The 24,884-nt window shown below is 40.8% G+C and overlaps 3 protein-coding genes across 4 annotated transcripts in view; 1 reads left to right on the plus strand and 2 right to left on the minus strand.

The window, feature by feature from the left end:
* LOC137274042 (solute carrier family 4 member 11-like) overlaps positions 1-13,779 on the minus strand; it is a 54,097-nt gene extending 40,318 nt beyond the window's left edge. The window contains exons 1-2 of one of the 2 annotated variants that reach the window (XM_067807006.1): positions 13,749-13,779; positions 9,970-10,150 (exon numbers count right to left, since the gene is read on the minus strand). In XM_067807006.1, the coding sequence (XP_067663107.1) occupies positions 9,970-10,061 (92 nt within the window). In that variant the 5' untranslated portion in view covers positions 10,062-10,150; positions 13,749-13,779. Of the gene's footprint in view, positions 1-9,969; positions 10,151-13,245; positions 13,358-13,748 lie in introns of those variants that run through there. The other variant, XM_067807005.1, reaches the window with a different exon arrangement.
* Positions 13,780-21,020: 7,241 nt separating this feature from the next.
* LOC137271927 (sine oculis-binding protein homolog) lies at positions 21,021-22,013 on the minus strand. The gene has a single exon (XM_067804309.1). The coding sequence runs from the start codon at positions 22,011-22,013 to the stop codon at positions 21,021-21,023; it is 993 nt and encodes a 330-aa protein (XP_067660410.1).
* Positions 22,014-22,023: 10 nt separating this feature from the next.
* On the plus strand, positions 22,024-23,052 carry LOC137271928 (uncharacterized). The gene has a single exon (XM_067804310.1). The coding sequence runs from the start codon at positions 22,024-22,026 to the stop codon at positions 23,050-23,052; it is 1,029 nt and encodes a 342-aa protein (XP_067660411.1).
* The last annotated feature ends 1,832 nt before the right edge of the window (positions 23,053-24,884 follow it).

Genomic DNA, 24,884 nt, shown 5'->3' on the forward strand with positions numbered 1-24,884 from the left:
CAGCACATTATTTGTAGTTGCTTTGCTTGCAGTTTTTATAGTTTTATTCTTACTTCAGTTTAGTTCAAGGCTCACACAGATTATCATGCAGCCCTTTTAAAGGCCCAATTAACAATTTTAAGAAACTATAGAAATACGCATAAAGCATAAGTAATTGAATACATACAAGGTTGGTCAAATGTGGGACAGACCATCAGAGTGAGCGAGTGGGTGCGTGCGTGGGTGTTTTTTTAACCACCAGGCTACCCCACTGCCTCTCCATCAGATAGTCTTTACTCTTAACTGCAACACTGTTGACTATCACAGATGTTAGGTCTCTTAAGTGTAACGTCCAAATTTACAGCTTTTTGTGTATTATACCCTTTGATCACTAAAAGCAGTGAGGGAAACAAGTGTGTTTTCAGACTTCTTCATTTTTTTCTGCATGTAACCCTAAGCTAAGGTCAGTCAAACCTGTAATATTCACCATGAATGGTGTGGCCTCATGGAATGTAACAGCTCCACAAAGATCCCTGTCCCATTAAGAACAGTTCTGTGAAGATGCCTTCCTGCTGACTGTGTGTTATGAAACAGCTCTGTGCAGATCCCTGTCCACCTTCATGTTGACTGTGTTATGTGGTGATGGCATGTGGTCCTGTGCATAGCATAGCATAGTCTCTGTTCACCTAGCAGAAAAGGGGCACCTGGTGAAATAAGTTGGGAGACATTTAACCGCCTAGTGACTAACAGGCAGCTTGGGTTATCCAGCGTAAAAAATTATCACATTGTGTACTTTGAGCAGGACATCTAGTCTGAAAAAGCCGCATATCCCAGTAGGACAGACCTTTCCATAAGAAAAGGTGGATAGAGAATCTCAGGTCAACACATCTCACTCAGGCCAACATACGACTCTTTCATCAAGAACATGTGTGTCAATCTAATTCTATGTAAATTGTTTTCTGTGAAGGAATTTAATAATTACTTTCTCTCCAGACACATTATTGAATACTGGACTGAAACCCCTGTCAGGCTGGCCAGGTTGTCTCACCATGTCACAAACTACCCAATCCTTGATATCTCCAGAGTATAAGTTTCAATAAATCTCCACTATACCGTGGATGCATCTGTGGACTTTATTACCACCATTTGCTGACTGCACATTCTCACAGTAGCTACTGGTCGCCATTACAACCATTGGCTTGCCAGAGTCAACAAAGATAGCGGTTGCATCTGTGAAGGTTTGTTGCAGTACAACTCAGATTTGGGGCAAATCATACAGACAAACTGACAGGTCCGAAACTTAAACATATGCAAGAACTCCTTCTATCTCTTTCAGAGCAGCCTCTGCATGGTTTGTGTTGCTAAGTTTAATCGGTTAGATAATTTACGATGGAAAGTGAGTTGTGACTGGTTTGCTCAACTTCCAAGCATAGACACCTGACTGGATAAAAAGCCAGCAAAGGCTATACCCGTAGATGCATCCAGGGCATAGTGGAGACATATTGAAACGTGTACTGTGGAGATTCCAAGGATGAAACTACCCTTACTCACAACATCATCTATAAAGCACCAAAGAGATACATGGAACCTACTTACACAACAGGCAGTGTTAACAGTTTCTGTTTTACTTGATGATGGGGCCAGAACAAGCATTCAAACGTATTCAAAGAACAAAAAGAAGATGAAATCCAGAAAATTCTCTATGTTCACAACACAATTTATAAATCTTCTGTTTGTCAAAAAATATGTACAAGTACTTCTCATCATTTGGTTGATGTCACTGTAGCTTGATAATGACATTTGAATCTACATCAAAAACATTGCTTGATGCCATTAATAAGAAGTTCTCATCCATAAACTTCAATGCCAATGTAATAATGTACGAGGGGATGTCAATAAGTTTTGGTAAGTAATCTATGTGGATGATGCCTTTGCTATCCCAGAAGACTGTCGCCATTACCTTCTGCACTGATCTGGAGGCTTTGAACTTTTTGGTCCCGGGAGAAGTGACGTGTTTCCATTCCATGGATTCTTGTTTGCTCTCAGGATCATAGTGGTGGATCCAGGTTTCAACACAGGTTACTAGCCTAAAGTGAAAATCTTCTGGATTCTTGTTGTATCTGGTTGCTTATGGTGACCCTTGTTTGCTTCATTTCATCTGTAAGCATTCTTGGCACCCATCTTGCGCACACCTTAGACATGACAAGATGTTCTTGAAGAATTGTCTCGATGGATCCGTGTGAAATGCCTGTGGTCTCCAGCACAAGTCTATGCACTCTGTCAATGTTTTCCTGACTAGTGCTTGGTGTTGGGTGACCTGGACAGGGGGTCATCTTCAAGATTCTCTCTACCATGCTTAAATTCATTGACCCATTGTTTGATGGTAGCAGATGAAGGGAAGACTTCCCATAAACTTCTGAAAGCCTTTCTTCAATGTTCTTCGACGAGTTTCCTTCAAGAACTAAAAACTTAATTCCTCTCTACTCAATTTTATTCATTTTCACTGCCGTGAGGGGGGTCTCTTTCTGTCAATGTGAGCTGTTCAATAACTGAGAGTAGGATACCAAAACTTATATATCACATCAGCTACACCCCAAGGTTCAGTGTCGTACCATAGGCTGTGACACTTGGGTATGAATAATGCTCAAGGCTCAAAACTTATTGACATCCCCTCGTATTTGAAAGGGGTAAGACAGAAGATGTTAAAGTTTTGTCAAACATACATTCATGAGGCAAACTATGTCTGTCAATGACGTTTAAAGGAGGCCTCCTCCTTCGGCTGGCCAAGGTCAGCTGACCTGGTTAATCGCCAATGATACTGAAGAATAGGTCTCCCTGTCATGTCTCCTCACATGGTCAGTAGGAGCTAGAAAGATCTGGGTTCAAGGCATTCTATGGGTGTTGTGCATGCTATGATGTGTAGGCTATGATAAAACAAATCAATACAAGGTCAGAAATACTGGTCCACAGAGATTTACTGATCTTCAGGGAGACATCAAGAATGACCACCAGTGTATGTGTGTGGCACTAAGTGTGTGTGGTGCGTGCAAAACTATTGGATGTATTGTGCTGGACTGTTTAAAACACCTGTCAGATATAGAACATGTAGTTGCAGAAGGTGACAAGGCGGAAAAATGGAAATATAACATCGACTATGAATCAAGTAAACTTGGTAAACTGACTCATTCTTCAAACTGTTTCTGTGACCATGACCTTGCACGTCACTGGAAACCTCACAAGTTCAAGGTCTCTTCTGTTGTAGTGATTGTGCTTCCACTGATAGTATTTACTGCCCTGTGTCAACTGGAAGAAATGATTGTACAAGCAACTGGCTGGGGTCACTAAATCTTGTTTTGTCTGTCAATGGTGGAACAGAGCAATGCAGTCTAAGTAAATTAAGAAACGGACTGGGCACAAGTTATCCAACTTAAATAAGCCCGAGACAGACAAACGGTAAAGATATGTACAGAGTTATTTCAATCGTTTAGTGTTAATATTGTTATGGATGTAGGTGTGTCCAGATTTAAAAACATTCTGATTTGCACAAAGCGAGTGAACTGCATTGCCATTCAGGATGAGATAAATATCAATGCATTCTATCATTCACAATATTTTCTAAAGAAGTTAACATTTGTTCTCTTGAATTATATATAATGTACATTCAAGAAAATAATGAAAAGTATTTTCACAATTATGGCCACACTGACAAAGTGCATCATTTCTAACATTAATTCTGAATAAATCATAATTAAGTGTACTTGTCATATATCGTAATCTTGTATGAAAAAAATTTAGCGTCCTTTTCCCATATGAGAAGTACATGGGCGTACATTTTTGTCTCACATGAACTGCAGTTTTAAAAGACACAACAGAGTTATAATTTCTGATAGCTAAGGGGATGTTATTCCACATCTTAATTATAGATGGAAGAAAGGATAAAGTCAAATATCGAAGTCTTGTACAGGGTTGAGTGTAACCACTTCTTAATTCATAGTTGGCTCGACTACCTACTACAGGAGGGAGTAAATCATCAAGAAAACTTGAAGTATGACCTGTACGCATCTTATAAAATAACGATACTTTCTTTCACACATTTTTCTCTCAGATAGTAATTCCCATCCTGATTTAGAGTATAATGATCTAGAAGAAGCATATCTTGACAGGCTAGTAACTATACAAGCTGCTTCAAGTTGTAACCTTTCTACTCTATTAGATTCTTCAATAGAGTGAGAGAGTTAGTGAGTGAGTTTAGTTTTATGCCGCACTCAGCAATATTCCAGCTATATGGCGGCGGTCTGTAAATAATCAAGTCTGGACCAGACAATCCAGTGATCAACAACATGAACATCGATCTGCGCAATTGGGAACCGATGACATGTGTCAATCAAGTCACCGAGATGGCCACCCAATCCCTTTAGTTGCCTCTTACAACAAGTATAGTCACCTTTTATGGCATGCATGGGTTGCTGAAGACCTATTCTATCCCGGGACCTTCACAGGTGAGATTCTTCCATAGAACACCCGTTCCATACTTCATATGCATTCTTGAAAAGTGGTCTTATGAATACAGTATAAATGTTTGACAATGTTGTTCTGTTCAGGAGAAACTTGAACTTTCAAAATACTCCAATCATTTTAGAAGTCTTTCAAACAATACTTTCATAAGTTTAAATATGATGGTGCCAACCCCCATTACATGAAAAGCTTAGTCCCAAATGTTTATGATAGTCAACAGTTTTTACATGACAATTGTCAAATTTCAAATTAATGTCTGTTTGGCCATCTTTCATCGTAAATAGCATAGCTTCCGTTCAGTCCAGATTAAAAGAAATTAACCTGTCCTTTGCTTGATTACATAATATTTCTAAATTTTCATTCATTATTCTTTCCATTAACTGCTTTTCTTTTGACAAAGCTCCCAGTGACGTGTTGTCATCGAAAAAGTCGTGTTATACAATGTAGTTTATCTGCTATCTCATTTACATACACAATGAAAAGAAAGCGACCTAAAACTGATCCCTGTGGAACTCATGCTTTTAAAACAAAAGACTTAGATAACAAGTTATCAACAAAAACTGATTGACTGTTATCACTTACATAACTGTCAAACCAATCAAATAACTTTCCACATACTCCATATCTCTCTAATTTAAGCATAAGCCCTCTGTGCCAAACTCTATCAAAGGCCTTAGATACATCGCAAAAGACCATACAATAGTGTTCTTTGTTATCAAGCGATGTACAGATTTGGTTGTAAATTTCAACAAGTTGTTGTACAGTAGAGTGGCCTCTCCAGAACCCACGTAATTTGTAATTGCAAATATGTTTGTATACAACTCTTTCAAACAGCTTCCCAGTATTATTTGTTACACTCCTACACTCTGTCTAACAAACCCTTGTAGAAATTCACGTCAGATAACCATCGGTGACTGTCCAGTGAAATGCGAGATGGCCAAATGGATTTAACCAATCACAACACAACTACTATTAAGGATTCGGCGGGACTTACAAATTTCCCCAATTACTGACACTGATCTATCGACAAACGAAAATATGCATAAAACACAGATATTTGACCTGCAGCATATACACTGTCGGTTTCTGTTAACATGGCTTCCATCAGCTAATATTTCCACAAGCTGTCATCCTTGAATATTGCCAATACGCTATTGTCAACCACCGCCTACTCACTGTTGTGGTGTTCTCCATGTGCATCACTCGGTAGCGATAATGTGGAAAATAAGCATTCAGAATCTTTCGATTACAAACCTTCTCAAGATAAAAGTTCAAAAGGTATGTGCAAGCTGTGTTCTGTTTGGTCAATCTCAAAGGTTACCTGACGTGACCTCTTACTGTTTGGCCTGATGGACTCAGTAGGAGGTTAACAAATAATACTAAGACTAACTTCACTTGGAGTGACAGTAATGTCAAGTATCACCACAGGTCAGGTACCAAGGTGTACATTTTGGAATATCAACAAAATTCCCCTTGTCAAGACAGGTGATATACCAGTTATATCACATCTCTGAGATGTCTGAACACCTTTTGGTTAGTGAAACAAACGTGAACTATCGTGAAAGCCTGGATTAGTCCCTCTGTACAGAGCTGCACCTGAGAACTTCACCTCAGTGAAGCAGCCATGATAACACAATAGCATTACTTACTTGCATGGGGAAACCAAACACCTGGGGATTAGAAGAGTAGTAAAACACAAGTCTGGCTACTACCAGTTCATACACAGGAATCTTGGTGGAAACAAAATACACATTCAACAAAGCTAGCTTGTAGAGATACAATGTCCAGAACTAAGGAAACTGACACTCTCAAATGGGAAATTGAAACTCACCCACATGCGCCTTGATCAGCCATCTCCGTATTTGGATCCAAAGCATTCACTGCTTGTTTTACTGAATGTGAGCTTTAGTAGGGTGCCAATGGAAAGCCACTCTTTCATAATTAACACAAGTATGCTCGTCCAGGATTGTCAGTTTCTGATACAAATCACCCCTTGAAAACTACCCCTAGCGTTAGGCAGATGACCAGACTGTACAAGACTAATGACATGTCCTTGTGAAATACTCCCTTCAGCATTAGGTAGATGACCAGACTGTACAAGACTAATGACATATCCTTGTGAAATACTCCCTTCAGCATTAGGTAGATGACCAGACTGTACAAGACTAATGACATGACTCCTTGTGAAATATTCCCCTCAGCATTAGGTAGATGACCAGACTGGACAAGACTAATGACATGTCCTTGTGAAATATTCCCCTCAGCATTAGGTAGATGACCAGACTGTACAAGACTAATGACATGTCCTTGTGAAATATTCCCCTCAGCATTAGCTAGATGACAATGCTATAGCAAGAGTAATTACATGTCCTTATGGAAAACCACCTTCAGCATCTTGTCATCAAGAGCACGAGCACCGATATATGCAATTGGGATATGATGACATTGTCAACCAAGTCAGTGAGCTGGATCACCTGATCACATACTAGTAAGTCACCTCTTATCACAATAAGGTAACCTTGCGGGTAAAGCGTTGTCACACTGTAGACAAGGTGGTTTGATTCCCAACATGGGTACAATGTATGCTCATGTCACAAACTGTGATATTGCTGGAAAACAGCTAAAAGTAGTGTATAACTACCAATATACTCACATTAAATTGTTCTCCAGTATTTAGTTAAAAAAATGTAAGAGACAACTGCTCATGCATGATGGAAGACCTATGATTACACAGCTTCAGATGGTGCCTCTGGCTTATCAGTTATCACACCATTCCAACAGAACCCACTGGAGGATAGTGTTTATGGATTTTTTAGACAAAGACAGAAGAGCCTAGGAAAGAGGTCAGGGTTGCCACAAAAGGTGATGAGCAATTACAAAGACTTATTTAAAGCTTTGTTTACTTGGGAAAATCTCTCTAATGAAAGCCTTTTAGTTATAGAGCTTCATTCCAACATCACTCGTCCAACACGTGTCCCATGAATTCATTTAAAGTTCAAACGTTTCTTTGTAAATGCAAGCTGTGAGCACCTCTGGATTATTTTTAGTGTAGCACCTGAGGTAAGCGATGACAACAACAGATGTTAGTGATGACAACAACAGAGATAAGTTATGATGACAACAGAGATAAGTGACAATGATGATGATGATGATGTTGATGATGATGATGATGATGATGATGATGATGATGATAGAGATCAGTGATGATGATGGCAGAGATAAGTGATGAAACATTACAACACCATATCTGTAACAGGCCCGACAACCTTGATGTACACCTTAATGGTCCTAACATTTAAAACAACAATCAAGCAGTATACATGACAGATTAGGGTGTGCCTAACGTCTTCAAATGGCAGTCATCATTTACCGGTATACTAAGTTTGGACATACTGGAATATCTCACTCATTTCCGTATGTCATATTTTCACATTTTGAGGAAACACCAACCTAACGATATTGACTGATGAATAAGATTACAGCAGAAGGCACAGTTGAATTCAAACTTCTTTAGTTGCCTACACAAGACACGACAAACAAGTATACATGAATGAGGTGAGCAATCAAACGTCTAGGTCAACCATAGGGTCTTTCCTACGAGCAGCATGATCCTGCTCGCAGTCATCCCTAAGACTAGTAAGAAACAGTATGAATACAAGAATGCTTAACATTATTGATTTGAACATATACATGTGTAAAGTTGTTGACTACCAATTGGACAGGTGAAAACTCCACAATGGACAGATAGAGAAACAACAGCACTTCCTTGTACAGTTGATGTGCTGACAGACACAGTCAAAGGGGATGACCAATTAAAGCTAAAAATGTCATATAACGCAATTAATGAAAGTGACAAAGTGGAACAGGGTGGCTGACAATACAATATACATACACTGCGGTAGTGATAAGGAACAGGAATGCAGACTGGCCACAAATAAATAATTTCAAATAACTATCACACGGCTTTTCCACATATTTGGACGATGGCTCTCCCCAAAAGACACTATGAAAAATGACTGCAGTCAAAGGTCACATTCCTGTTTTACACAGATCATAGACCCGACCATCAATACAGTGTAGAAATAAAGCTTAAGCGGTAATCCATCGGTCCATCATGAGCACCAGATCACATTGTGTACCACTGATGCAGGGTTTGAAATTAACGCTTTGAGGTAGCAATTTGCTGTTCTAAATCCTAGTTTACTACATGAAAAAAAACACACTGCAACAATTTGCTACCTGGTATTTTTAGTGAAACCACTGACATTCATCAGTTAGATGTCATTTTCCAAGGATGGATGTCCAGTTGTGCATTTGCACTCACAAACTTACCAATACTGGTATTTTAATTTCCAAAACAAATGATCACTGGAACTTTCATTGGTCACTAACAAACTGCAAAACACACATAACTCATGCATGTGTATAAATATTACATTATACTTCCGATGTATGATACTGGACATTCGTCATCTCTCGAAGTGTAAGTAAAGGTATTACTTTTGCATAACTTGATAAATATGTGTATGCAGAAGTACTTAACATGCTATCAACTAATTATATGATGTATTTTACTCATGCAAAAGCTACAGTTTTATTTATTCTGAGTATCTTGCGGGGGTTGCCTGTCGGTACAGTACACAGTCAGAAATCTTATTTTAAGAAAAATGGCAAATACTTAGATCTTAAGGGTGATGAAAATGATTCCTTTGTGAAGAAAAAATGCTGTTCTGTTTGTCGTGATTTCAGTAAGGATAAAACAGCCCAGTTTTCTGTTTGAACTTATGATGGATATCTGGCATGCATGTATCTGAAAATGGGTGCATGGGAGGGATTACCAGCAATATGAAAGAATGCTGCTACTAGGTAAGGGATTTTGCTACCTATTTTTAAACCAGGTAGCAAGTACTTGCTACTTGCTAAAAAAGTTAATTTTGAATACTGCTGATGATATGATATTGTCCAGGAGCCTGGATCTCCACTACGAGAACTTGCTATCATTCACAATGCCCATGCTGGACATCCGTGGTTATCATATACATGAGCTGGAATCTGGTTGTGATAATTACCCCATCAGTTTGTCATTTAGACAGAATGTGCCAGAATCATGTGTTTCAGTCTCACAGAAAGACTCAGTTCGACAAAGTAGAGACACATTATTACTGAACAATGAGCTGTGTTTGTGTTGCTGTGTCAGCTTGTGTGCTACTCGGTTCATCCCTGTCATGTGACACACATCATTGGTAAAACAGCAAATACCACTTCTAAGACAAGAAACCAATTTATCCAAATAGGTCACAATTGTCAAGAGTGATAACAAACCAATTAATCTGTCAGTGAAAGAAAATATGATTGGAATATTGATAGAAGCTTCTACCCACTCAGTTCATTTGTGTTTGAGAAAGTAAGGACAGCCAAATGTATATAATTTTTAATAACAGACAGGAGGTTTCCAGATATAGAATTGTAACTTACCCTGTTATTGAAAGCCCATCCCCTGTGATTGCAGCTCCAGCAAATTCATCAACAACTGCTGCATTGTCATCTATGTTAGATCTGTTTTCCATTGCTTTCAGTCTTCAGTGTTTTCAGAAATCACTTGGTCCTTTGTTGTTCGGTATCACCAAGCATTCAGTCTGTATGTTGATGGTCTCATCTGTACAAATACAAAGAAAAGATATAGGGCATGAGAGTGTCAGCAACATTTAGATCTATATGTGCGAGAAAAGTTCACAGTAACCTTGGTTACAGAACATGGCCTTTACAACTTGAATGTGATGCCAAAAGTCCTAGGCTCAGTCAGGGATGTGTTAGTCATCATTGGAGGATACAGGTAACCACAAGGGACACAACTCTGCTTCATGAATTGTGATGACCTTGAGAACTTGACCAACAACACCTATGATTACAATAAACATGTAGTACTATGATGATCTGTGTAAACTTAATTTCATTCAAATACACCTATCTTTTGATTCTAATACATGCACAGTATCACCAAGATAAATATGGTTTGTATACTCTCAATGGCAATCTTGTTTAAGGCTATATATTCCAGCAATATGAGAACAACCTTTAAATAATTAATTCTGGAAGACCCATTTAGAGACTGATGCCATGTATGATATATGCTGAACAGTTACAATTGAAACATGGAATCATCCAAGGCTAATTACTAATTGTTGATCAATTGTTTGAAATTAGTTACATAGCTGCGACTAATCCATTATTGTTCATCCCCAGTATAGACACTGTTGGTGATACACCACTTTGCTGGACAGCTGATGTGATGATAACAGATTAAAAGTAACTGTCCACTACTTTAGGGTTAGGAGCACAAAAAAGGACTGAGTTCATTGGAAATGTAGTAAGACAGGTTGTCCTGCAACCACCAGCACCATCAGTGATGTTCTCAGCAACATGCACAACCATCATCAAGATAAGTTCATCTTCATGCTGACACCTTTCTTGCCATGTTGAAGACCATATTTATGCATAATTATTAAGGAAAAAATTCATACACCATTTTCTAATTTTCTGAAAATGTACGAACTGTGTACTGATGAATTTTATTATGAAGAAAAAATATGCCAAAAATGTTTAAAGTGTTATGCCGCTTTTAGCAAAATTCCAGCAACATCACGGTGGGAGACACCAGAAATAGGCTTCACACATTGTACCAATGTGGGGAATCAAACCCTGATCTTCAGCATGACAAGCCAATGCTTTAACCATTAGGCTACCCCATTGCCACCCCCCTTATTGTTAAAGGAATTATTGCTCATCAGTGAATTTTCATCTAAAAGCATCAGGCAAAAGAGGAAAACCCCACACTGTTACATGTCAACCATGCTCAGGTATCTCAGTGGATGACGTCCATGTCAGAACATGGTCACTGATTGGTCAACCAGAAGTAATTCAGCCATTTATCAGTGTCACATTTTTATGAGAGAATCTGACATGGAATCTGGATGAATAACAGTTTGTTTATTTCAACTGATGTCATGCATCAGTACAGTTATTAGAATTACTGTGTCCAACCATCACCATATTCTGATATTGTTTGTACTCAGAATATTAGAACAATTTAGTTTGACTTTGTGCGAAGCTATTGATTCATTATGGATTTTTATGTTAAACTGAAAACCATAAAAGTACACATTTATCGGGGCTATTAGGAACGCACTTTGTAGCGAATATGCTATGCACTATGAATATTGGGTAGTGAAAACAAAGAATTATTCATAAATACAACATTATAGTTAACAGATTGATGCACAGTATGAAATGCCTATGTTGACAGTGTTAATTTGTTACAGTAATAACCAATGATCTCATGACACTCATAGTTGGTATGTAATAGCTATGGTTGACATTACCATGTGCTGCCTTTTAAAAACTAGCATGACATGTCATGCTGCATATTCCATTCATGCATATCCCACTTTGAAAAAGGACATAATGGGTACAAGAAAAACACACTCCCTTAACAAAATCTTACATATTAGTTAATATTCGGTTCTGGTGACCAGGAACAACAAAGTGAATTCATGAGGGGCTTTATTCACTGAATAGGCAAGCGAATCGCAACAGTCATAATATTTATATATATTTACAAATGAATTGGGAATATCTGAGGGTCTGATCAGGTCTAAAATCATTCCTGAATTACTATAAAAGGCAAACCTCACAACACTAACCCTTAATTCGTGTCATATCAAAACTCATATCAAACATTTCCTCATCCTGTAGTCAGTGACAACAAGTATAGCAGATAATATGTTGTGTGTCAAGGACAGGTTTAGGTGCAGACGATGGGATAAACTGTCATACAAACATACTTTCAGCAACCATCTGCTCACACAATGGCTCCAAGATAAGAGCATCTTGAAGATTATGGGGAAAGCGTATTTTCTGTTCAAGTAAGTGGACTATCAGTCATGATTATGAGCATATTTAGCTCCTAATTTAATCTATTTAGTTAAAATATTTTAGCATTCAGCAGAAAGGCATATCTTCATTTTCTATGGATGCGTTTCAAAGTATCCTTAAACATGAAGTCTGAGTCAAACAGTAATACTGTATTACTGAATGTGGCTTCTCAGTATCATTTTTAAATTACACATAATTCTTGGACTTTGGTTAGCTGAGCTTATTAGCCTAATCAGAATGTTATCAAGGCATCAGCCAAAAGGATACAGTACCTGCAGTCACCTGTTTGGAACATAACACAAGGTTAAGATATGACAAGATATTGCAGCTTCAGAGCTGAAGACTATATTGCCATTGCTTACACATTTGATTACAGTACTTAACATAACAGGTATCCGGGTAGGGTACTTGGGGGTGGGTTACCCGGGTAGAAAATATGGACCTTCCCAGCCCTAGTCCATTCATAACTTTTTTCCCAGGTTCTCAAAGTGTTTATTGTTTGTTGATGCGTTGTGTTACTGTGAAATTGATCGACGACGACAGAATCAAGGCATGCATGAATGCTTCAGATAATGAGACTGACCTTTGAGAAGCATACAAGTTAGCGTAAGAGCAGCAGTCTACTGGAAAAAAGGTTCAAAGAGCGGTAAAACATACGCGACTGTATCTTTAAATATCTTCAGGGGCAGAAACAATAAGAACGTGATTCGCTATATTACGGGTGGATTAATACAAATTTAAGCTCTTCCGTTCACTTGTAAGATATATGTTGTTTGGTTTGCACATGACTATGGATGTTTATACATGATCCCACAAAACCTGTTATTCACAGCTATTCACGCTCTCTTCGAATTTCCCAGTCCAACAACTTTGTTTTGGAAACATGCAATCGCTCTCAACTTCCGGTGCCGAGCCTCGTTCACAATATAGTGTTGTTCAAAGTTACGTTTTCGATCACATGGACAGAATTTTGCGAGCTCCAACGCAATTTTGACTTCAAAGTCTACTATGATCGCAAATCACATATCCTTTCACGAGAGACAGCAATTTTAAGATAACACGCGGAAAAAATAATAAAAGTTAGAACGGGAGATAATTCTTTGACCTCACCCAATCGGCGGATGTGCGCAAATAAACAGCTTATATTGGATTGGCCAATGTTGCCCTAAAACCTTAACATAACTAACACCACACCACAGCTCAGTGGAAGTGGAAGTCTACTTTAAAACATCACTAGAATTAACCATATAGTCATTGGGACTTCGAAAACGAAACTGCAAACTTTTTCAAACTGGACTAAATCAATACAAATCAGCACAGACCTACACAGTACTTCTCAATGCAGAAAATGACAAGGCCAAACTCCACAAAACCCCCAAACATAGCTTAATATTTTATTCGACAAGGCATGGAATACATGTGTCCCCAAGAAAGTGAAACCGAGAAAAAAACTGGCTGTTATAATACAACCCCTTTACTAATGTTTTCGGTTGAGGTTTGAATAGAGGCTAAAACGTAACTTGCTTGTCTTGGTGAAGTCGCTGTTCGATTTCCCGCATGGGTACAATGTAGCTGCCTGTTACTGGTGTCCATCCGTCATGATATTGCCGTAACACTGGCTAAAAGCGGCGTAAAACCAAACCCACTCACTCACTCAATTAATGCCGTGGATCGAGATTGTATATTTTATGGCGTCGGGGTGCACTGTGGTGACAAGGGCATGTTTTTTTCCCCCTGAATCCAGAAGTCAGAATTATTTAAGACCCATGTAATAATTCTAATGATTCATCTCAAATATATTATTCGGAACGTCTCTGGGTATTAAGTTTGGACAATGTCGGCGATGTAGCAGTGCCAGTATCTCAATGTAAATATTACGCCTTACTGACCGAGTGTGAGTGCGTGCCTACTGGTAAACTCATATACAGTGTTCCCAGAAATTATTGAGAAAATCTTTGTTTTTTTCTAATGATGCTAAGATTGGAAAAAGGGCTTTCACCATGCACTAAGCATACTAAATAAGGGAGACAACTCTTGAAGGCTTAGAAGGCAGCTCATTACGTCAAGAGTTATCCCCGTTGTTTGAGCAGACGGCTTCCTGTGATGACATGGCAGAATTTACAGCAAGAGAGAAAAGAAAGCTCATTCTAGATGATTTCGAAAGGGGTGAGGCTGATGCTAAAGTGCTAGCTTGTAGACATGGTATTCCTCTGTCTACAGTATACAGAACTTTGAAGAATACTCAAACAGGAACCGGGATAGAGCACAAAGCAGGGGCAGGTCGGCCTAGGATATTCAGTGTTGTGGATCGCCGAAGACTTGGGCAGATTGTGAGTAGGGGCAAACTGAAAAGTGTTGAGAACATCAGAAATGAAATGATTAGCAGAGGAAGTCCTCAGGTATGCAATGAAACAGTTAGGCAGGAATTACAGAGACTTAATTGGGTGAAAAAACGTGGCATTCCCTCGCCGTTGATGAAAGATGCACAAAAGGAAAAACATTTAAACTGGTGTCGGGCTCAAGAAAATCAAGACTGGGATAATGTTTTCTTTTCGGATGAAAGTTCTGTTTGGCTTTTCCCTAATTGTGTGAAAATTTGGACCAAAAATACTGTCAAACCTATCTACCAGCAACCAAAACATATCCCGAAGTTTCACATGTGGGGTGGCATATCGGCTCGCGGAGTGACGCCATTGTGTGTTTTCACGGGAAACTTGACAAAAGAAAGATACGTTGACATTCTAAATGGTCACCTTCTTCCGACAGCACAAACATTGTATGAAGATGATTGGATTTTCCAGCATGATAATGACCCAAAACACACTGCGCGCTACACAAAACAGTGGTTGTCGGGCGAAAATGTTCAAGTTTTAGACTGGCCCAGTTACAGCCCAGACCTAAACCCAATTGAGAATGTGTGGGGAGTCATGAAGGACAGAATAAACCAAAAGGGACTGAGAAATATTGAAGATATGAAGACCGAGGTGGTCCAATATTGGGATACCCTGTCACACGATTACCTACAAACTTTGATGGGTAGTGTGCCTAGGCGTATTCAGGCATGCATTGCTGAGCGAGGAGGTCTAACAAAGTACTAAAACAAGACTGAGACTGTAAAAGGATGATGTTTTAACATGTTTATGTAAGTAAAACGCCAGAGGTTAATAAACGTAATGAGTTACATGACGCAACATGATTCTCAATAATTTCTGGGAATACTATATAAGATGCTCCACGACCTGACAAATGACCCCAATTGGCATACTTGGGAACGCCCCACAGAACGATCCACTTGAAACAAGAGGGAGACAGGTTGTCTGATAAATATCGAGAAGTTCATTTTCCCCATGCGTTTCACGCATGAATTGTTATAGCACACTCGATTTGGGAACAGGTACAATCCCAACGAATTGAATCAACACAATATACTGAGCAAATATATTTAGGATCACCGATCCATTTCACGAAGCAAATGACATTTTCCTGTTTGTTTTTTTTTAACAAAATTGTTGAATATCTAAAATGCTTGTCAATGCCCCAATCATCTATTTGTCTTCGTCTTAACTAAAGGTTAGCGTGGAATATCAGTATCTTATGCCTGAAATTGCAGTCTTATAATTCGAAGGAATATGCGGTGTTGTTTTAATTGGTAAAGTTGACTTTTCGTCTGCTAAATATTAAACAGATAATAACTACATATAGTTAATCGTGTTTCATTTAACTATTTATTATGTTAAAAGTTTTCTGTTACTGAATGGTGGTAGCTAAATCAGAGTAGCAAGGGGGAAATATTTTTATCCCATAATTTTGTTCCTATTTCTCTGTATGGGCTGATTTTCGTCCATAATTCCGCTGGTGATCGACCGGGACTACATGTCTTGGAAATTTATATAACTGGTTCCAGAGAGGTGGTTAGTATTCAAACAATATTTCCAAATTTCTGTCATATTTTTATTATGGTCACCAAAATTGTGTACAGAAAACTGAAAATACCTTTTGACATTGATAAGTCAGTGAGAAATATCTTTGTACACAAATTTGTCGGTTTGGGGATTACTCAGTACCAGACTCAGTAGATTTATCAGTGACTAAAAAAATATAAAATACAGACAACTCACCAAAGATTACTCTTGTTTATGACAAAGTATGGGAACAGTAAAAACCTGATATAGTATGTGTCAATTATTATACAAGACACAACAATGCTGGAAAATTAGGCGGACTTACTGATTTATGCTTTAATTATCACTCTCTGAATCAGTCTCTGTGTCTGAATCACTTACAAGTCCTAAGTCAATCACTAGTCTGTAAATTTCCCTTTCTACTGCGATTTCGCGTTGCCAGTAACCATCTTCAATTGTTTTAACATGTTTACAACATTCCGACCATTCTTTTGCACCGACTGCAGACATCCTTTCATTTATGGTAACTCTTAAGGAACTTTTTGTGAACTGCAAGTTTTGTGAAGCGACATAATTTTTCACATTTGCCCAAATTAACTCAATCGGGTTTAGTTCTGCGTGGTATGGAGGGAGACGTAGTACATCATGACCATGTTGCTTCAACATCGTGTCTACTCTCTGTAGACAGGGCCCGATTTGTTGAATTTTGCAAGAAACAATAGTTCGGCTTTAAGCATTTTCTCATCAAATGAGATATTGTGCCTTTGTAGCCACGCTTTTATGTCATCTTTTCTGTTGGCGGTTGTCGGACATTTGTCCACTTGCTTGCTATGATATGGTGCATTATCCGTAACGATGACAGAGTGCAGTGGAAGGTTTGGGATCAACTTTTCCTGGAGCTATTTGGAAAAATTATCAAAGTTCATCTCGTCATGATAGTCTGCTGATTTGAATTTGGAATAAAAAACAAGCAAAGTATTTGGAACAAAACCGTTTTCACCCCCTGCATGAACCACAATAAGCCGAGGTCCGGTGCCAGACGGATGTTGAACCCCATTTATTACGACTTCACCCTCAAGTTGCCAACACTTTGGGACAATGTGGTGTACATGCAACCATGTTTCATCGATAAAGATGAGTGTTCGATTTTCTTCTCTGTATTTCTTTATTGCACGCAAGAATTGCAAACGCTTGGAAACAATGTCTTTACGTTCCATTAACGGTTTACGGTTTGACTGCGTTTTTCGCCACCTAAACCCCATGTCTTTGAGATTTTTTCGAAAACTTTCCTTAGATCCCTTGTAGTTCAACTGGCACTTTGCCATATCATACATCGTATCCAGAGTGGGTAGTTGTTTGTTTACGCCATATAAACTTTGTACAAATTGACGGACTGCATACCGGTCGAAATCATCAAGTTTGTAAGTGTGTGTGTGACCGCCATTTTGCTGTGCATCAAGCATACTATACAATCTGTTCAGCTAGGTTGCAGATCCGCCTAAAGGATATGTACTCACTATACGTGACTAAGTCCGTATCTTCCGCATCATTGCCCCACCCTGGGTTTGCGGTTTCTTGCGTGCCAGAATCAGGCGCGTGGCAAGCCATTTTGTTTTTTGTATAAACCCGATGGGTTGAAAAAGCATCATATTTAGATAGTACTGAGGGCTTGTCCAACCGTTTTAGCAACAATCATGTGTCAGTCCGGGTTTTTTATAATGGTACATGGGTTCTGATCACAGATCTGGCACGAGCGTGATTCTTTGTGACTAGCCTCACCTGGGGCCTCCATGTTGACACGCAGCTAAGTAACCGAAACACTGTCAGGGTTAGAGATGCTGTTCAAAGTTGCTTTAAAAACGGTCTCTTCCGTATCGTCATCAGATCTTCAAACTGGCGGACTTGAAATTCATAACAGCAGAATAAGGAGAGTTTAGAAAAAGTTTTGTCACTTGTGATTATGTTTTCAAACAAAAATAGACCTGAAAGGACCAGCTTGGATCTAGATCCCATGGTGGGTAACCATTATCCTCACCTCATCTCGACAGGTATAATGTTCCACCTGCACGCGTGAAGAAACATGGATGCAGACGGTGCCTGACAGTGAAGGAACTAACTCCATTGTCTCCCCCTTAACCCCGGCATCTTCACAAGGTGAACTGACACGGCGGTAACGGGGATCAGTTTCTGGGGATAATTGGATGTTTACCGAGCTTCTCTAACTGTCATGTCGTTATCTGGTTATCATTCCATCCGGACAGGGGGTACCGACGCATTATTTCCCAGTCTTGAAATATGGCCGAACGACAAGTAAACCGGAGATGTAGGAAGAATTTTGTCTCCTCTGCTTCTCCTACATCATAAGCATACTCTTGCACATAGGGGTGTTTCAGGGGAATCTGTTATCAATTATGCTCGTTTGGCGTTGAATGACTGCAGACATTAGCCCCGTATCAGCGCATAGCAACATAATGTGTGTTAAATTTAGCTACAGTATGGAGAAAAGGAAAATGGAGATTTGAATGACCTTGCTTGCCTTTTTGCAAAATTGTAAAATGATCTTATCTGGGTTTAATTAAATGAAGAAATATGGAAACTGTGTCAGGGAGGTCTGGGTGTTAGTTAGTTAATCACGGTGTCATGAACTGCCGGACCTGTGGGCAACAGGTGACCTTGAACGTGAACGACAATGTGACCACGTTACGTCATTGAAACACCAACCTTTTTTCTTCATCTGCCTGTACGGTGGATGATTAACGTATGCTAGTGTTAAACATTCTTACTGCATCTTATTCATACCTAATTATACAACCTGAAATCATAACTGATAGACTATATAATGAGACTATGTAAGTCACGAGAACACTCACCAGTGACTGTGCGGGCACACCATAAAGTACATGCTACTCAATCTTCCTGATCTTCTCACAGAAAAGATCGTCTTTGTCTGGTCTGCAATTCAATATTTACAAACCACAGTCATATATCAGGAAAATTGCTGTATCTCGTCAATGCCAGTATCGTTAAGACGGAATGTTGTTTGCATTTTCAAACTTATATGTTCAGAGAGAATGGTATACAGTGTGTTCATAATCCAAGGGGCAGTATGTATGAATGCTAATGGGTTATACCACGTGTAATGGCCAGATGAATCATGTCTAATGGGTGGCAACCACTTATACGCATGATGCATGGGGTACCTATACCATGTAGGTTGAACAAATTGTTTGATGTGAGAAATGTAATATTTGATATGTCTGCTGAACTACATACATACATACGGTATGTCAGCAACATAATACAATAAGTCATCCGCAATATATACACTGTGTGAAAAGCAATACGTTATTGGTGTTGAATACCACGTGTGGATGGAATATATGTAAAAGTGCAAAAGGTTGAAGGTCCCAATTCCATTGTCATATGATAGATCTAGATCAAGGTCATCACATGCACTTGTTTCTCGGAGACACAGGTGTCGAGTTTCTTTTAAACACAAGTTCTTTTAATAACTGTTGAAAGATTGTGTAATTGCTATTGACGCCCCCACAGACTGAAGGTTCCACCCTGGGGCCTAATTGTGTAGGTTTGGTATGCCACCAGAAGATCTTGGAACAAGATGACGTTCTACATCTGAACAAACCGCATTTGATGCTATGCTGTTTGAAAACCCAGTCCAGCGTGAAATTGAATGTAGGAAGTATTACCCATTACCACAACGTATCAGCCACATGTAATCAGACACCCCCTTTAAGGGTCAACATCAGCCTGCGCTTGGACGCATGAGTGATTTCATGCCCCTTGGCTAGGATAACTGTACGACTGGGGCAACTTTCTCCTTGCATTACCGTTGGGTAGATGAGTGGCGAGGGCAGCTGTCTCCTTCAGCCAAAAGGGTGACTCATCCACTATCCACGGGGTAGAGTGAGTGAGTATTACGAAACGACGCATTGTAGGACATCCACTTCAGTCTTACCTAACAAAAAACATTGGGATGTCATATAACTGCATCCACGACGACGCTAATGACGGCAACGTTGGCAACAGGAAATGACTTGTTTGCAGGAATATTGGCAAGACGGAACCGCCTGGTCAGCCAGGGTTCTGTGAGTTGCAGGGATGACTTAACAGTGGCAGGAGGATGTCGTGACGCTGGTGGTAAGGCGTCGCCGATATGCGTTTGGCTCATCGTAATTTCCTGAGCAACTGAAAAAGTCTAAATGGAAATATGGTTGCTGAAGTGTTGGTGACCTGTTGAATCATGTCAGTCTTCTGTTTCAGTCAGATACATTGTTTTGAAGCCGAGGAACGCACGATGACTGCTTTGGCACTGATCCTATGTGGATGGGTATTATCCTTATCACATTACCCAAGCATGGAACACATTTAGCTAGTGCGTCACATAAGGAATGTTAACCGAACGTCTCTGCTCCAGAACCAGGCAAACAGACTTGAACATCAATCCGACAGTACGAAAGCCTTATGTCGCCACTTTTGTAGCATAAATGAACTTTTCTCAGAGAATTGTTTTGGTTTCTTTGCTTATTTTCTCATTGCTTTCATTGTTTCCCGGTTTCAAATAAATGTCGAGTATTTTCTCGCCACTTCAAGTCATAAACGTCGAAAAATTCGAAGCAACCATTATTTCTGATTAAGAAAAGACAGTAATTTTAAATTTATAATACAAAATTGTCAGCAGTAGGCATAAGTACGGAAGCACCAGTGGGGGTAGCATCGGAGCACCATCAGGGGCACTATTGGAAGCACCACTGGAAACACAACTGAAAATAATATCGGAAGCACCATCGGGAACAGCATCGGGACCACCATTTGAAACACCATCGGGAGCACCATGGGAAGCACCATCGGGAACAGGAACGGGACCACCATTTGAAACACCATCGGGAGCACCATGGGAAGCACCATCGGGAACAGCATCGGGACCACCATTTGGAAACACCATCGGGAACACCATGGGAAGCACCATCGGGAACAGCATCGGGACCACCATTTGAAACACCATCGGGAACACCATGGGAAGCACCATCGGGAACAACATCGGGACCACCATTTGGAAACACCATCGGGAACACCATGGGAAGCACCATCGGGAACAGCATCGGGACCACCATTTGAAACACCATCGGGAACACCATGGGAAGCACCATCGGGAACAGCATCGGGACCACCATTTGAAACACCATCGGGAACACCATGGGAAGCACCATCGGGAACAGCATCGGGACCACCATTTGAAACACCATCGGGAACACCATGGGAAGCACCATCGGGAACAGCATCGGGACCACCATTTGAAACACCATCGGGAACACCATGGGAGACACCACCGGGAACATCATCGGGACCACCATTTGAAACACCATCGGGAACACCATGGGAAGCACCATCGGGAACAGCATCGGGACCACCATTTGGAAACACCATCGGGAACACCATGGGAAGCACCATCGGGAACAACATCGGGACCACCATTTGAAACACCATCGGGAACACCATGGGAAGCACCATCGGGAACAGCATCGGGACCACCATTTGAAACACCATCGGGAACACCATGGGAAGCACCATCGGGAACAGCATCGGGACCACCATTTGAAACACCATCGGGAACACCATGGGAGACACCACCGGGAACATCATCGGGACCACCATTTGAAACACCATCGGGAACACCATGGGAAGCACCATCGGGAACAGCATCGGGACCACCATTTGGAAACACCATCGGGAACACCATGGGAAGCACCATCGGGAACAACATCGGGACCACCATTTGAAACACCATTGGGAACACCATGGGAAGCACCATCGGGAACAGGAACGGGACCACCATTTGAAACACCATCGGGAACACCATGGGAAGCACCATCGGGAACAGCATCGGGACCACCATTTGAAACACCATCGGGAACACCATGGGAAGCACCATCGGGAACAGGAACGGGACCACCATTTGAAACACCATCGGGAACACCATGGGAAGCACCATCGGGAACAGGATCGGGACCACCATTTGAAACACCATCGGGAGCACCATGTGAAGCACCACCGGGAACAACATCGGGACCACCATTTGAAACACCATCGGGAACACCATGGGAGACACCACCGGGAACATCATCGGGACCACCATTTGAAACACCATCGGGAACACCATGGGAAGCACCATCGGGAACAGGAACGGGACCACCATTTGAAACACCATCGGGAGCACCATGGGAAGCACCACCGGGAACAGCATCGGGACCACCATTTGAAACACCATCGGGAACACCATGGGAAGCACCATCGGGAACAGGAACGGGACCACCATTTGAAACACCATCGGGAACACCATGGGAAGCACCATCGGGAACAGGATCGGGACCACCATTTGAAACACCATCGGGAGCACCATGGGAGACACCACCGGGAACATCATCGGGACCACCATTTGAAACACCATCGGGAACACCATGGGAAGCACCATCGGGAACAGGATCGGGACCACCATTTGAAACACCATCGGGAGCACCATGGGAGACGTCACCGGGAACAACATCGGGACCACCATTTGAAACACCATCGGGAGCACCATGTGAAGCACCACCGGGAACAACATCGGGACCACCATTTGAAACACCATCGGGAGCACCATGGGAGACACCACCGGGAACATCATCAAGAAAACCATCGGGACCAGTACTGGAAACAGCATCGGTGACAACATCGGGACCACCATTTGAAACACCATTGGGAGCACCATGGGAAGCACCATCGGGAACACCATGGAAAGCACCACCGTGAACACCATCAAGCAAACCATCGGGGCAGATGTGTATGATGTGCCAATCAATCTCTATGTCTTTATTGTGAAGCCACCATGTTCCTTTTTGGTTAAGTTTCTCACCCAGTCGGGGTGAGAAGTTCCCATGCCTAATTCGACTAATCGAATCGGGCTGTTAGGGTCGCTGATCTTTTTAATGCATGTCATTATATCCAAATCACGTAGACTGATACTCATTATGTCAGTCACTTTATTGTCTTATCAGGTCGACAGCCATGATATAGCTGGGATGTTGCTGAGTGAGGCGTTAAACAAACAAACCAATAAACTGATTCGGGTCACAACGTGATCTGTGTTAGCTGCATGGAGGGGCGCAGAAGTACCCAACGACCTCCCCTCAGTCTCATGCCTGGCGGCATGGTGCACGCTCATGGTGACGTCATGCACGTCATATTACAACTTCTAATCAAGTATGAACACACCTGAAAGTAGCATCCAGTTAAACACAGTTGATATAGATCTGTCGCGAGGATGTAATCAGCTTTCATGTATCAGCCTTTGTTATTGATTTCAAGAGGACACTCTCCATCACTGAGACAGCCACACACAAACTACACACACACCAATCTGCAGGGTCGTGCAAGAAAACATGCAAGTAGTATATTGTTTTTTCACAATTCGTCTTTATATCTCAACAGTGAAGAGTCCTGCTTGCAAATAACACTTAGCTGATATTGAGGTGTTGTCGAATGTTTGGCAAATTCAAGGGTGCTGGTTGACAATGTGAAGTGGCAGGCCTATAAATAGACATTTACATAATTGTCTCATTTCTTTAATTGCATTGCGCAGATTCAACTCAGCCTCAGTTATCGACCCGTGAAGGTCCAGGGTGGAATAGGAATTCAGCAGTCCGTGCTTGCCATGCAAAGCGACTATGCTTGTCGTAATGTAAGAGGCGATTGCAGGGATCGGGTGGTCAGTGTCGCTGACTTGGTTGACACATGTCATCGGTTCCCAGTTGCGCAGATCGTTGTACATGCTGTTGATCACCGGATAGACCGCCGCCATATAGATGGAAGATGGCTGAGCGCGTCGTAAAACAAACAAATTCACTCACTCAGTCACTCACTCACTGTTATCAAAAGGGAATTCCATACAATTACAGATAGGTGATTATCGAGGTTATCGTTAAAACAGGTTCTGTCCAGACCGGGTTTTAGCCTGGATACCTATGATGTTGCCGATCACAAAGACAGCAAAGATTGGGGTAGGCACACCAGGGGTGTTGGCGTAAAGACCATGTTTATTGACGAACCAAACTTTTGGCTAAGATTCATAGTTGGTGAGGTGGCGGCGAGGAGAATATCTGGCAAAAATTACTCGCTGATTGGACGGTATTCAGTTATTGTACACGCACAGGACACGTTGAAATGTAATTCTGGACTCACTAAAGTCCGGAAATTCTCCGCACTGTGGCAACTCTCTGACAATGGATTTGACAGAATTACACATGCAGTTGTTATGAATATGCACCAAGGATGGAAAAATGAAAAACATTTTGAAAACTCAAAATTTAAACTTGCTAGCCCATGGGTGAATTTTGACCCATAGGCAAGGATATTTCTTTTACTCAAAATACACGCTTTACCATGTTTTGGAAGTTGTAAAGGAATGAAGGTATATTTATGAGTGTCATGACGCAACATTCGACTCATTTTGACTTAATTCTGCTAATTTAGGGCGACTTTTAAAACAAATTCGCCCATGGG

Source organism: Haliotis asinina, chromosome 2, assembly GCF_037392515.1.
Source record: "Haliotis asinina isolate JCU_RB_2024 chromosome 2, JCU_Hal_asi_v2, whole genome shotgun sequence".
NCBI classification, from domain to species: domain Eukaryota; kingdom Metazoa; phylum Mollusca; class Gastropoda; order Lepetellida; family Haliotidae; genus Haliotis; species Haliotis asinina.